Here is a 12,093-nt window from a genome sequence, read left to right on the forward strand (position 1 = left end):
AAACCCCCCGCCCCCGTCTGAAACCAAACCTATGCCCTTGGTAGAGCTCTCCTCATTAAAGCCCCATCAGCGAGTCACATCATTACCTGTTTATTCCTTTCACTCCTCTCTCTCCTCCCTCTCTTCTGCTCTCTCTGTTAGCCAGCCAGCTGCCACACACTCCAGAGGATATTCCAATTAGAAACAACATACACAGACACACAAATGTGCACTGGTGGATCTTCCAATTAAATGCAACACACCGGACAAACACACTCCAATGGAAAATACACATTAAGTTGCTGGTGGACATTCTAATTAGCTGAACAAACATAGCCACGGAAGCCGCTCAGCCCGTCCGCGAAGACGGGCCGCTTCAGCACAGCATCAGATAACACACACACACACACACACACACACACACACGCATGCATGCATGCACACACAAATGCGTGGACGCCATCCTTAAGGTGGCATAACAGCATCGGCCTCTACAAACGGTCACAAACGCAGTACAACATATGCAAGGTCATGGACTTGCAGTACATAAGTGGTTTCTCCGTCATTCACACACAGTAGCTTAAAGGTTAGAGTTATAATGTGCATTAGAGCTTCTATCTGGGGAATGTGTATAATTCAATTCAATTTTAGTGTAGCGCCGAATCATGACTTTCTCTATGATTGTAGTTGTACTGGCTTTATTCTGTCACTTGAATGGCGAAATGAAAAAGGTCAAGAAAGTAGAAAATAAAAGAAAGCAGCGACTCACTGACTCACTTAAGAACTTCCTGCCTCAATAACTACTCGAAATTGAGCAACAGGAAAAACACCATGAAACACCCAGCGTGAGTCTGATTTCCCTGATGTGTGATTAGACGGGATCACTTTGATGTCAGCTTTATGCTGCGACGGAGGCGGCTGCCATCCTTGAACAGAAAAAAGGGACTGAGACGCACGGAAAGTGGGAAATGAAAATTGCCCGACTGACACTTGAAAAAAAAAAAAAAAAAGGAGAGAGACTATAGGAGCTGACTTTTATTGAGAGAGAGAAAGGGGAGACCTTGACCCTTCAGGGGACGCACAGGTATAGAGTATGTGTACGTAGAAGAGGACGACACTGGGGCAGGATATTGACAATTGAGATTGTGGTGATGGTTATCTCAAGGACACATTTTCTGTTCCCCTCAAACACACAAACACAAACTCTCACACACAAACTCTCACACACAAACTCTCACACACACACACACACACACACACACACACACACACACACACACACACACACACACACAAACTCACACACACACACACACACAAAGAGGCAAACATATTATATGCAAGTTATTTGGCGCTGGGCATTAAACTGATTAATAACCTATGTTTCCTTAGCAGTTCTGGGTTTATGATTTATATCTCTACATGTGCATACCATGTTATATGTGAAGCCTGTGAAATACAAAGTGTTATCTATCTGTTCACAACCATGTATGTATGTCTGTTCACTGCTTATCTACCTACTTACGTGCACACAGTATACACGGGTACATGTGTTTAGCATTGAGATGTATAACCGGTGAAACCTGCGATCAATCACCTGCCTTGAATTTCAATGGGTGTGTGTTTTATTGGTAAAACTAGAATAGTTACACTATCAAGAAATGGAATCAATAAGCCACTGCTGCTTTAGCCACGGTAAATACATAAATACAGTGGTTTACTATGTGTATGGTGTTTATTAGCGTTTTTTGAGTGTGCGTTCATGCCTCCTACACCCTCTGTTTCTAAACCGATAAGGTGAAAGGACGCCGTCACTCAATCACTAACATACCTGACTATTTTTCTCCCTGAGAATCTCAATCATGTTTGTCTATCTGTCATTGCCTGTGCATGCGTACATGGTGGGGGGGTGTAACCACAACTGAAAATGTGTTCCCATATAACCATATAATTCATGATGTGGCCCTCGGATGTACAGTACAGGCTGCCCACACAATTTCCAGACACTCATCTCCACCTAGTGAAAGTTACATCTCACTCGCATCATGCAACCATCAATAATTGACTAAAGGTAGGAGGAATAAGCTCTAAAAGCCTGGACCGAGGCATGTAGTCCAGTCAATCAGCCAGACAGAAAATCCTCTTGTACGCACAGGAAATTGTCAGGAGATTGTGGACTGAAAGCCAGCTACAGTTGTAAAACATATCTATCTCTCAGTGCCAAGGGATGCACTTTTGATCTCTACAAAGTTTTCAGGGAGGGAGTGAGTGAGAGAGAGAGAGAGAGAGAGAGGGAGAGAGCGTAGTCTTTGCCATAGCAATACATGCAAATTTATGACTCCAAAAAAGTGATTCCAAAACTTAATAATGCTGGAAAATGGGCTCGGGAGAGTTTAGTCATGCTCACAGAAAGCCCATAAAACACACCATCACAGCCCACCTGTCAGCGAATTGTTATCCAAGACAAGATTTTTCACAAACATATATGTGGCGGCACACAGAAATCATCTAAATCCAACTATGGAGTCAAATCATCCACACACACACACACGCACGTACGCACACACACACACACACACACACACACACACACACACACACACACACACACACACACACACACACACCATAGTCTCATCCTCTTTGCAGACTCAGAAATCCTAAAGATGATGGGGATGAAGTACAGACATCGGCTATATACTCACACTCTCTGTAGACTGTAGTTCACAAAGAAAATGTTAAAAACACAAGTTAAAGGATGCAGGTCTGGTTAAGTTTATACTCAGCTTGACATAAAAATTTGCCAAAAAATGCTCACACACTCACCCTCTCTGCAGACTGTGACGTGCCAAAGAAGATGGGTATGAATGCCAGCCAGATGATACAAGTGGTGTACATGGTAAATCCGATGGGCTTGGCCTCGTTGAAGGTTTCGGGCACGCCTCGCGTCTTGATGGCGTAAACCGTGCACGTCACCATCAGCAGGATGGAGTAGCCCAGGGAGCAGATGAGCGACAGGTCCGAGATGTCACACTTGAGGACGCCGCGTGCCGACGTGGGGTCCTGGGTCCGCTGCTCGCCGTAGTCCACGACGGTGTGGGGAGGGTCCACCGCGAACCAGACAAAGACGCCCAGGAGCTGGACTGAGATCAGGGAGAAGGTGATGACGAGCTGGGAGGCAGGAGAGATGAACCTGGGGAAGGAGAAGATTACTGAAATGAGGAGGTGGGAAAAATGAGGCACGAAGCTGCCGGGGCTTCATTGTAAGTGGGGCAACCTGGGCTAGAAGGTTTGCTCGCACGGAAATATTATGTGCCTTTGAAAAGAGGGCGTCACTTCTACATTAAAATGATTGTAATTTTTGGCAATTCTTATGTATATTAGAATTTTCTCTTGGTCATTTAGTATTTTAAAGATACATTAAAGTCCTGCAAACAAGGCTGTTTTGAAAAGAAGTTGCCCACTTGACAGCAGCAATATATCATATATATGCAGCCATACACACACAAACACACACTGAGGAATGGAAGGAGATCAGAGAAAAGGTAAGGAGGAGATTTGAGGCGAAAAAGAAAAAAGAAAAGGGCAGATGTAGTAAAATATAGCACTGGATGGAGGAAACATGATGATCTCCAAGGATGTTAGAGAGATAAAAAAAAATGGAGGCAAATAATACCCAATAGCAAAAGCTATGCTTTTCGCTCACACCCTCAGTGAAGAAACGACCTGCCCCTTTTAGGCTCCTGGGCTCAAATCATGCTCAATGCCTGACAACCTGGAACCACAACACACACTGGAACCTGAAAAAGAGCCTCCCGATCTCTCCTGTAGAAAGTTTCTGTGTGTCAGCTGCTTCATTCTGCATCTTACCTCGACTGTGTTGCAGTTCGTGTTCAACGCATTTGCTTAAATTTGCTTGTTTTACTTCATATGTAACAGCAAGAGCAACAGTCACATACAAAAAAAAAAAAACAACTTAATAATTTGTCCTGAAGAGCAAGCAAGAAATTTGAAAATTAATGATTATTAAAAAAAAAAAAAAATTTTAATATGTATGAGCAAGAGTAGCACAATAACACTAACTCTCACAGCTGGGTGGTGCTGAAGGAAAAACAGATGACCATCTGGGCAGGGGGGACATGAACCTGTGCACTATTAAATCCTGCATTAACATTTTAGCCACTTACTTGATGCTCTCTCCCAGAGTCACTCACACTGAGTACAAACAGTACAATAGGTGAGTGTGAGTTCATGACTCTCATACATAATGTATGAAAAATAAATGATGAATAATGATTGCAAGCAGCTTAGTAAGGAAGAAGTAGAGTTTAAGTCTTCATTTGAATACACGCACCTCCGTGCATAAAAAAATAAATAAAGAAACACTTACAGCGACCTTCAGTGCCACTACACACATCGAAATATACGTGCACTGAACACACATCCGCACAGAGGGGGCGAGCAGAGTGTGTGTATGATGACAGACAGGTGTTGTCCTCACCTGGGTGCTGTTACAGATTTCTTCCCTTGTTCAAAGATGCGGTGTATCCTGTTGGTCTTGGTGAGCAGCGCGGCGTAGCTGAAACACATCCCCAAGCCCAAGAAAATCCTCCTGAACGAGCACACCCCCACGTCCGGCGTGGCGATCATTAGGAATGTGATGGCGTAGCAGAGGAAGATTCCCGTCAGCAGCACGTAGCTCATCTCCCGGCCCGACGCCCGGACGATGGGGGTGTCGTTGTACCGGACAAAAGTGACGATGACGAAAGAGGTGGCGATGATCCCCAGCATGGAGATGAAGACGGGGACGATGGCCCAGGGGGAGTGCCACTCCAGCTTGATGATCGGGATGGGAACGCAGCCAGTGCGGTTGGCGTCGGGTCGCATCTCATATGGACACAGCTCACAGGTGAACTCTGAAGCCTGGGGGAGACACGGTTTAGATAATATACATTAAGACTGTTTCTTAAAAAAGATGATAACTGGTGTTCTAATATGTCAATGTTGTTATTGCTTATATGAGACTTGGGGGGGAGACCTTTTGGCTATATATGGATCAAGCTAATCCCCCCCCCCCTCCCTCTTAAAATCAATTAGAGTATGAACCATGAACCTGAACCCTATTGGCCCTGCATGGAAATACTGAAGCTAATTTTTAGCCAATAGGAGTTGTCAGTTTTCTTGGTTAGGGCTAAGGGCCAGGACTTTGTCAAAAGGCCTACTAATAAGTAGTTATGCTTTTATGTCATGTCAGCTATGTCATGAATTTCCCCTTGGGGATAAATAAAGTATCAATCTATCTATCTATTGCTTTCTTCTTTCAGGTGTTTGGGGAATTTCTGAACATTTTCAGACAGATTGAGTCGACAGAAAAGGAGACAAGATATTTAAAGAAAAAAAAGAAGCCAAGTCAAATACAGCTTAAGGCCAGCTATAGGCAAGTCTGGGGGAACCAAGTTCAGCCCTCTTTTTGTCCACAGTATCTACCACCAAAGTACAGCTGAGTAAGGATTTAAAACCCCGAACTCTGAGAAGAACAAAATCTGTGGTAAATCTGTATCTATCTCCCACATTTATGGAAATATCCTTGGTGAATCCCTCATGATTTCATCCAAAAAACATCTCAACAGTGGATTCATTTACCAAGCAGCTCAGGCTGACTTATCCTGTATTATCTACCTCTATAAAGTGGCTCATTAATAAGAAAAAAGACATTTCACACATTTTTCTACACTTGCTCCCCAGTTAACCTACTTGGTTTTTTGTCGTTCTGCTATATACTATTTTCCATTCTGCTTAAAATCCCAAATCTCCAGTAACTGTGTCAACAGATTATCGATTTTACAGCAAATGCATGTATCTGCAAAATGAGTATTGATTGCTCACTCTGACGAGCATCGCCTGCTGCTGTTCTGGCTGATATTTTCTTTTTCCTTTATTGGCTCCTGAAGGAGGAAATTCTTTGCACATATACGGGCACGCTCATGGATTTTTCTAACTCAATAAGAAAGAGGGATGATGGGCTGCCAAATTGTCCGTGATATAATTAACACGGGAGATGTATCTTTATAATGCACGAGCAGACCCTTTCCCTCACCTCAAATTATGTACTTCCATTTGCAGTAACAGCATCTGTGGGGTTCGTCCTGCATATATAAATTTAAAATGGGCCTAAGTAGCTTGGGGTTTTTTTTTTTTTTGGATACCTGAAATGAGTTGTCAAAAAAATCCTGATCACTACACAAGGGGACAGAACTCTATAATGTCAAAGTGCTGTTACTCCAAACACATCTTGGAGCTGATTTATTGCAAAGTATACTGATTCTGGCTTTGATCGCAAAGCAGGTGAAGGAAGTTCGACCAAGGCTTGACTTTAGGTCAAATTCTACATTTTTACCACATTTCTATTGACAGACGATTTTAAGAATAGGAAGCGGTTATAGGGTAAGAGCTTCTGGAAGCTTTCCCAGCTTTTAAAACGCAAACAGTCCAGGTAATTTTACGAGTCAGGGAAATCCCTTTCCTTGTCGTGACTCTGAACTAACAAAATTAAGAGCTACAGTGAAAAAGCACTGATGCAAAAAGTCAATATCAAATACTTTTTACGCTTTTACGAAATCCCCCTGCCTTTGATGCGACACCAGAAGCGACGACAGAATGCGTTACACTGGGCGGTCTCTTGTTTGGTATCAAGCTTTGAAGAAGACATGAGGGACAAAAGTGAATTATGTTAGAGTTAAGTTCTACAACCTGTGAGCCATGTAACCATGGAGACAGTCATGAGTATCAACTTTGGATAATCAAAATAAAACAAAATCTTGTTGCAAAAAAAAAACTAAAAACGCTATCGGTCTTCCATAGACTGAGATAACTTCTGAAATTTTATCATCAATTTTACGCAGACCTTTACAGTATAGTGATGTGAAGAAAGCTATGAATTTAACAGAGACCTTATTGCATATTAGTCACAGTGTGCGGGCGGCTTATTTCACTGCTTTGGATCAAAGTCACAGGTTCTTGCTGGATATTTCTACTTACCTGATAGTGGTATCCCTCACAGCGTTCGCAGTGCCAGCAACAAGGCACACCTTTCACCACCTTCTTCCTCTCGCCCGCACGGCACGGGATGCTGCACACGGACGCCGGGAGAGATGGGTCACCTGTCCTCCAACGCATGGCCTCCACCTGGACAGTTGGACAACATGTATGACATTTGTCCACGTTGCAAATGTCTTTGTCTGAAGTGCAACAGAACAAACCTGAAATGATTTGTATGTTCACAAAACGAAACTTCCCACTTTCTTGTGGGATATAATGCAGCACCAAGAGTGGCAGCCATCTGCTCAAGCTGACATTGCTGTGCGCTAACAGTCCTTTAACACTCACTTTTCCCTGTACCTGTAGAAAGTGTGTCTTCGGGGCAAACTTGGGAGAGCAATTAGCAAAGGCAGATCCTCTGATCATTTTTCAGAGCGCTGCCGGGCACAAACCTAACACCAGCTAGTGTTGAAGCCAGCAATCAGCCCATAATCAGATCTGGCACAAAAAGGCCATCTGTATTTCCTTCTGTGTGTGTGTGTGTGTGTGTGTGTGTGTGTGTGTGTGTGTGTGTGTGTGTGTGTGTGTGTGTGTTTGTATGTTCTTCCATGTGTGCACTGTGTTTGTTTGTGCTTCTGTTATGCTGGCATTAAAGCGAATCCCCGAGCTTTCCGTATGTCTGGTATGTGTGAGATTGTGTGTGTGTGTGTGTGTGCGTTTTAATTTGTCGTTATGTGTGCAAGTGTTTGTAATAAACTCTGTCATTACACCAGGTCCCTGAGGTTCATCCGTTGCCGAGGGTGCTCAGTAAAATGGAGCATTACTGTTTTAAGGCACACAATGTACCAGTCCAACAAAAACTAGTTAAGAGGAAAAACTCATCAGGGACGGAGGAAAATGGACTCGATTTGATCGCTGACACACATATAGAAACGCACACAAAACCCACAATATTGGGCTACTGTGCTGCAAATATATCTGTCAGGAGAAATGCGCTAATGACAATAAAGTGTCTTCGTGTGTGTGCGGGAGCACAAATTAGCATTGTTTAAAACTTTTCAAGTGTTTTTGTTAGTTGCTGTTTTTTTTTTTTGTTTGTTTTTTTTTTTTCCCATTTATTGAATATTTTTCTTCATTATTTATTCATACCCTCACCAGAATCTTTACATCCACACAGATACACACACCTTGTTTTGTTACAATTAGCATGAATTATGCACTAGCCAAAACAACATAGGCCTGGTCGTGAACCCTCCCTTCCATTAATTATTTAGGCAACACAATAATAGCTATAATAGATTTCTGCTTTAATTATAAATGTCAAATTAACTTTGTATGTGTCCAAATGCCATTTACCATCAAACACAGCGGCCTGACTTCGCTCTCCTCTCTTTACACTGATGAATACCCGGTCAGTCTGTTGATCATGAAAACTTTCACGGGCTGCCATCACTAATTCTGCCACTGTGCCTTCAAACCCAACTGGATTTTCTTTTAAAACGAATCAAATCCATCTGTTAATTTGTCAACTGTCAAAGTTCCCAGTCGTGTGTGTCTTAACTATGTGTTGTTTCCTTTGTGTTGCTGCAGTCTCTCTCTCTCTCTCCCAGTCAGCCAGGCCGTCCATCAGCGAGAAAGCATTTTGTGTCTATTAGTCTTCTCATCTGTCACCTGGCCTTTCTAATGAAGTCCACAGTGGATTTATAACACCGAGCACTCCAGCGTTGCTCAAGGAGTTTGTGTGCATGCATGTGCTCCGAGTGGAAATCAGTGAGTGAGAAACCGTGATGAAGACAATGAGATTTTAGTGTGCTCCTGCATTAAATGATGTGGTTTTATGTTTTTTTTTTTTTGTTGTTTTTTTCATGTGAGGCTCAGGTGTATTCTCCACATTCTGTGCCAGCATTTACGGGGTTGTATATGCAGGTGTGCGACCTTGTGCGTGGGTGTGTGTAAATGAGAGTATGTCCCTGCAAAAGACTCAACAATCGGAACTAAAGAAAAGAGCCACACTGTTTGTAAAAAAAAAAAAAGCTAAATTCCAGCAAACTGTCAGTTCTGAATAATGGGTAACTGGAGTTTTTAAATTGGGGCTAGTCAAAGTGATGTTTCACTCAGCAGAGGTATGTGGTCCGCAATGCCTCAAAAGCTTCAATAAACCACTCCAATCAAAATACAATGGATTAAATTGGATTGTTATCAACATGCAGTGAGCTGGAAACACATCTGCAACATGTGTTCATGTTCATGTCTTCATTCCAAGCGAACAGTTATTATACTTGCTTGTACTTGCTGTGATGCACGTGTCGGCATATACTCCGCGTGCAAAAGGCGATGTTAGTATTTGCGTTTGTGCGTCTGTGTAAAAAAAAAAAAAAATCTCACTTTGAGGTGCAGTTTATTGGTCCAGGAACCGATGACTCTGTACTCCGCGGTGGATCTGTTGGTAATCTGGTACTGGAAGATATCATATCTTCCTGGAGCGTCTCCGTTCTCATTGAAAACCACTGGCGTACCGGCACTTCCTGGAACAAGGACAGTAGATTTTGGAGAAAGGGTCAACTCAGTCATTTAAAATGATACTATTACATTTAGCACCATTTTTTTATTTTTTTTTATTGATCACCACAGGAATGACCGCAACTCCTATAATGGAAAAGAAGGACAAAAGTTAATGGCCAAATCCTCCAAAAAAACAAAGACAGAAAAGTGGGAATGATCATCATCTCTTGAAATGTTGAAATGTGAGAGGTTACGATGTCCTCTGTGAACACTGTCAGAATGCTTTTTGAAAGACAAAGGTAAATCATAGCAGCATGATGACAAACACCACTTCAAGTGTTTCAAACCACACATAGTTCATTATACTATCAATGTACTGTTTACTTGTGAAACAATATTGATATGTGAAATAAAACTTTATGCCTCTGCAGAAAGGCCAACAGACATGATATACTGTATATATATATATATATATATATATACATTTAATGAAGTAATGTTTTCTCTGGCAGTTTCTTAAACAGCTGTGACAGCAAAGCCACTGTGACTTTTATTCTTCAATCTAGGAAGTTGTGTTGTTTTGTAACTGCACGTGTGTGTGTGTGTGTGTGTGTGCAGAACCATAGTGTGATCGAATATGCACACGCATGGATATGTTTGTGTCCTCTAAGGTTTAGTTTTCTCACCACCAATAAGGCTTAACGCAAACTTTTTTCTTTCTTTTTTTTTTATCTTTCTCCCTCTCTGTCTTACTCGTCGTCTTCCTTTTATGTAGCGATACAATCAAATCAAATTGCTGAATCTGGCGTAGCACAAAGGAAATCCAATTACAGTGTGCATGTAGAGAAAGCACTGCATTATGGAAATTCCACCTGTGTATTATAAGTCACTGATATTGTGCAATGGTGCTGAGGATATATAAACAGAGACAGTTGCCAGTTTGAGGCAAAGCAAGAGAGAAACAATGTGAAGATGAAGATTAGAAATCGACTAAGAGAACGAACACTGAGAGAGACTAGGGAGAGCAGCAGAGAGACGGAGGAAGAAATTCACTTATGCCAGAGGGACAAAATATCAACTGAAAGAAATTCAAAGAAACAAAAAGTGATAAAGAAAGAAAAAAAGAAAATAAATTTGAAAAGGAGACCAGAAGAGGACAAGGACAGGAGGAGTAGAAAAAAAAGACAAACAGTGAGGAGAACACGAAGACAAAGGCAAAGGAAATAGAAGAATTTTAGAGACACAAATGTGAAGGTTCTCTCACTGTCACCATGAGTAATGAAACACGTGCACGCACACATGCGTCTTACTGAGGGAGAGAGTAAGGCAGATGAATGGAGGAAGACAGAGCTGATAAGAGACAAAACTAGAAACTCAGTCTCTCATTGTTACCGAAAGTTATGAAAGAGGAATGAGGAACTGATACTGTGTATGTCCAAATATAATTAATTTCCCAGCTCACACACTCACACACACACACACACACACACACACACACACACACACACACACACAAAAACATAATTTATAAAACTAAAGTCATTGATACTGTCAAATTGGGTCTTTTCCATTGCCCTATCTTTAATTCTGCCTTTAACTAATAAACACCAGAGTGAGGTAAAAACCCAGAATGAGATATTTTGGGGATTCACTGTGCACAACAGTCGGAGAGGTTTAATTAACAATATTTTCACAGACCTTTTTATCTCCCCAATTCAATTCATTTGGATACAATATATCAAATACTTAATATTGACCTTTTTTGGTGTGTATTCCTTTGCTTGCTTGGGAACACACACTAATGTTATCTCTCATACTTAATTAGTATGCTTGCTGTGTATTAAACACACAGGATGATGTAATCAATGTCTTCACACAATGCACTCCAGCAAACATGCAGTTCTCTCTAGTAGCCACATTTATCTTACTGACACATATACCTCAGCAAACACTGCGCAGCAACAGGGCATCGCCAGAGCAGCCTTCCAAAATGCACTACAAGCCTCCTAGCAACACCCTAACAACCACCGAGCAACCATAGTAGCCACAAGGACACCGCTGTAACCACCTAGCAACCACCTGGTAACAAACAACCTATCTGACCACCAAAACATCTAACAATACCCTAGCGGCCACATAGCAACAAACATAGCAACATGTTATCTACCACCCCTTTGCATTGTGAATCCTTCACAAGCCCCCCCCACAGACTGCTTAGTTTTTCTGCGTTGCTCACACCATCCTCTCCCAATGTCCCCACTCATTTTCCACTTCCCTTCTCGCTCAGTTTCTCCGTTCCTCTTCGTCTTCCAGATCTCCATTCTCTCTCCATTGCGTCTTCTCCCTCTTTCCCACCCTCTGTGCTAAACGAGTGCACATTACACACGAAGGGGTCGTTCTGTTGACCGTATCCAAGCAAGAAGGAATTAGTAAGACGAACTATTCATGCCCATCTAGCTGAAAATTACAACCAACAAATCTGTTTTTCTTTCTCGTTATCTTGTTATCTTCTGTTTTCTTTCATTAAAGTCTCAGTTTTTTTGGGGTATTTTGGCATCATCATATCTTTCTTCA

At 42.0% G+C, this 12,093-nt stretch overlaps 1 protein-coding gene across 2 annotated transcripts in view; it reads right to left on the minus strand.

The window, feature by feature from the left end:
- grm8a (glutamate receptor, metabotropic 8a) overlaps window positions 1–12,093 on the minus strand; it is a 228,458-nt gene that overhangs the window by 22,479 nt on the left and 193,886 nt on the right. For both annotated transcript variants that reach the window (XM_023417987.2, XM_087177051.1), the window contains exons 8-11: window positions 9,403–9,542; window positions 7,018–7,164; window positions 4,481–4,902; window positions 2,806–3,172 (exon numbers count right to left, since the gene is read on the minus strand). In XM_023417987.2, the coding sequence (XP_023273755.1) occupies window positions 2,806–3,172; window positions 4,481–4,902; window positions 7,018–7,164; window positions 9,403–9,542 (1,076 nt within the window). The remainder of the gene's footprint in view (window positions 1–2,805; window positions 3,173–4,480; window positions 4,903–7,017; window positions 7,165–9,402; window positions 9,543–12,093) is intronic.

Source organism: Seriola lalandi, unplaced genomic scaffold (assembly GCF_002814215.2).
Source record: "Seriola lalandi dorsalis isolate HSWRI2012SDOR001 ecotype SW California unplaced genomic scaffold, Sedor1 jcf7180002054579, whole genome shotgun sequence".
Taxonomy (NCBI): Eukaryota; Metazoa; Chordata; class Actinopteri; order Carangiformes; family Carangidae; genus Seriola; species Seriola lalandi.